This window comes from Glycine max, chromosome 17 (genome assembly GCF_000004515.6).
Source record: "Glycine max cultivar Williams 82 chromosome 17, Glycine_max_v4.0, whole genome shotgun sequence".
Taxonomy (NCBI): Eukaryota; Viridiplantae; Streptophyta; class Magnoliopsida; order Fabales; family Fabaceae; genus Glycine; species Glycine max.
Genome location: NC_038253.2, coordinates 10,647,568 through 10,650,295, shown reverse-complemented (window position 1 = coordinate 10,650,295; position 2,728 = coordinate 10,647,568). Strand labels below are relative to the sequence as shown.

Genomic DNA, 2,728 nt, shown 5'->3' with positions numbered 1-2,728 from the left:
TAGAAAACGTGTAAATAAAACTAGTAGTAGATGAGGATCGGTCAATGGCGATTGAAACGGTATATAATCCTTTAGCTTTGAGTGCTTAAATATTAAGAACATGAGATTGTCGGGGAGCGGCCAAAACGGTACATATATAAATTATTGAAATCAAATATTGCTTAAAATAAATAAATTATTATCTTCAAGATGTGGTTATAATATTTTAGACATTTATGCACAATATTTCACAAGTTTTTTTTTTTTTTTGTAAAAGATGTCATTGTGATAAATTTTCAATTGAACCAATAGACAAATCTATAATATTACCAAATAACGAAGATAATAAATTCAAACATGAGTGTCATTGAGAATATGTTAATACATGAAAGACTAACATAACTTTAGATATATGAATAAATACTACATAAGAGAACATAAATCTATAATGAATCAGCTTCCTTTGAAAAAAAATATTTAATCAATTATCTATTAAAATATTAATAAAAGTTGTGATGATTTTAATTTTTTTTATTCATCCTTTATCATTTATTTATTATATTTTTTCATGAATTACTGTACTTTTGAATGTTTTTTTAAGAGTGATGGAAAGACAGTCTAAAATGACAAAACCATTAAACATTAAAATAAAATCTTATTAATCGTAATATTTTTACATAGTTTTTTTAAAATTCAAAATACTTGGGCTATATGTACAAAAAAAACATATTTGTCAGCTGAAATTTCCGAAAACAATGATTTTCCAAGTAGTTATACTCTGAGAGCAATTTTGCAAAAATATAAATGAGTCTGAAAAATTAAAACGGAATATTGAATATTGTGTGTGTTCCATTGAGGCACACATGCGTGGCAAATAAATGGGACAAGGGACGAGGTAGAGGGAGAGGCAGACACAAGAGACAGCAGAGCAGAGATCTAGCGTATTCTCTCGCTCTTTCTTTCACTGTCACAGAGCCACATCCATGGGCTTCCCAGCCAACGGCGCCTCTGCGGCCCAGCCCCTAAACTTCCTCATCTACGGCCGCACGGGCTGGATTGGCGGCCTCCTCGGCTCCCTCTGCCGGGCCCAGGGCATCTCCTTCCATTACGGCTCGGGCCGCCTCGAGAACCGGGCCTCCCTCGAAACCGACATAGCCCTCCTCAAGCCCTCCCACGTCTTCAACGCCGCCGGCGTCACGGGCCGCCCCAACGTCGACTGGTGCGAGTCCCACAAAGTCGAGACCATCCGAACCAACGTCGTCGGAACCCTCACTCTCGCCGACGTCTGCCGCGACCACGGCCTCATTCTCATCAACTACGCCACCGGTTGCATTTTCGAGTACGACTCCGATCACCCCCTCGGATCCGGTATCGGCTTCAAAGAAACCGACTCTCCCAATTTCACCGGTTCTTTTTACTCCAAGACCAAGGCAATGGTAGGAGTGTATAAAGAAGCCACAGTTTATTTATTTCCCTTGAGATTTGAATAACACAATTTGTATAATAATTCTGATCTGTTGCAGGTAGAGGATCTGCTGAAGAACTATGATAATGTGTGCACATTGCGAGTGAGGATGCCTATCTCATCCGATTTATTGAACCCGCGCAATTTTATCACTAAGATCACTCGATATGAGAAGGTTGTGGATATTCCGAATTCGATGACTATATTGGATGAACTGCTTCCAATTTCAATTGAGATGGGGAAGAGGAATCTGACTGGGATCTGGAACTTTACTAACCCAGGAGTGGTTAGTCACAATGAAATCTTGGAGATGTACAGAGATTATGTTGACCCGAACTTCACCTGGAACAACTTCACTCTCGAGGAACAGGCCAAGGTGATTGTTGCTCCGAGGAGCAACAATGAGCTTGACGCTGCCAAATTGAAGAAGGAATTTCCAGAACTGTTGTCTATTAAGGATTCTCTTATTAAGTATGTCTTCGAGCCAAACCAGAAGGTTAAAGCTCAAGTCTAAAGGTTCAAGCTTTTCTCATTTTTATCATCATCATTATTATTATTATTATTATTGTCCTCGTTTGATTTAAGTTTGTGTGGATTTTGTGTAGATGTCACTCTCCCTTATTTTTATTTGTATGTTGTATTTTTACCGCTCGTGATTGAATAAATTTCTTGTCGTTTTTAAGTGCATCTGAGTTTGAGCATGAAGATATTAAGGAGTTGGCAGTTATAGTTTTTCTCATTCCAAATCTGATTTTGTACTTTTCAAGGGGTTGTCAAACACACAAACTTAAGGATTGTAATCATAGTAACGATGACCAAAAGAAGCGTTAGTACTGCCTTCAAAAATTGAAAACCAATTAGTTGATACTTGATAATGCCCATAAATATTGAGGTTTATAATGGTTACATTACACATTGCGTGCTCACCAAGTGGAATTTGATTTTCTGCGGTAAGACTTGGAAATCTTCAGTCCCATAATAACATAACATGACGAGTGAAAAATACCCTATTCTTATTCTTATGATCTTTAATTATATTCTTTCGGGTTCCATAAGGGTGATGATGCTTGTCTGGATAGTCTCACGGGGTTTGTTACTGAGAAAGTGAGAAAGGGAAAACCATTCAGTAGGAAGCGCCTGCACACCTTAATGCTCAATAGTGTTGTTATTCACTGGGAAATATAAGTTGAGTTGGATAAAGGAGAAAGAAAGAGGAAAAATGTTGCTGAGTTTAATTTTTATTACTAACGAAAATTAACATTTTAATAAATTAATATTTGTCTA

The 2,728-nt window shown here is 37.3% G+C and overlaps 1 protein-coding gene across 1 annotated transcript; it reads left to right on the top strand.

Annotated features, from left to right (window-relative positions):
- Window positions 1-786: 786 nt before the first annotated feature.
- LOC100781643 (bifunctional dTDP-4-dehydrorhamnose 3,5-epimerase/dTDP-4-dehydrorhamnose reductase) lies at window positions 787-2,131 on the top strand. The gene is made up of 2 exons (XM_003549820.5): window positions 787-1,415; window positions 1,503-2,131. The coding sequence occupies exons 1-2, from the start codon at window positions 963-965 to the stop codon at window positions 1,956-1,958; spliced, it is 909 nt and encodes a 302-aa protein (XP_003549868.1). The 5' UTR covers window positions 787-962; the 3' UTR covers window positions 1,959-2,131.
- The last annotated feature ends 597 nt before the right edge of the window (window positions 2,132-2,728 follow it).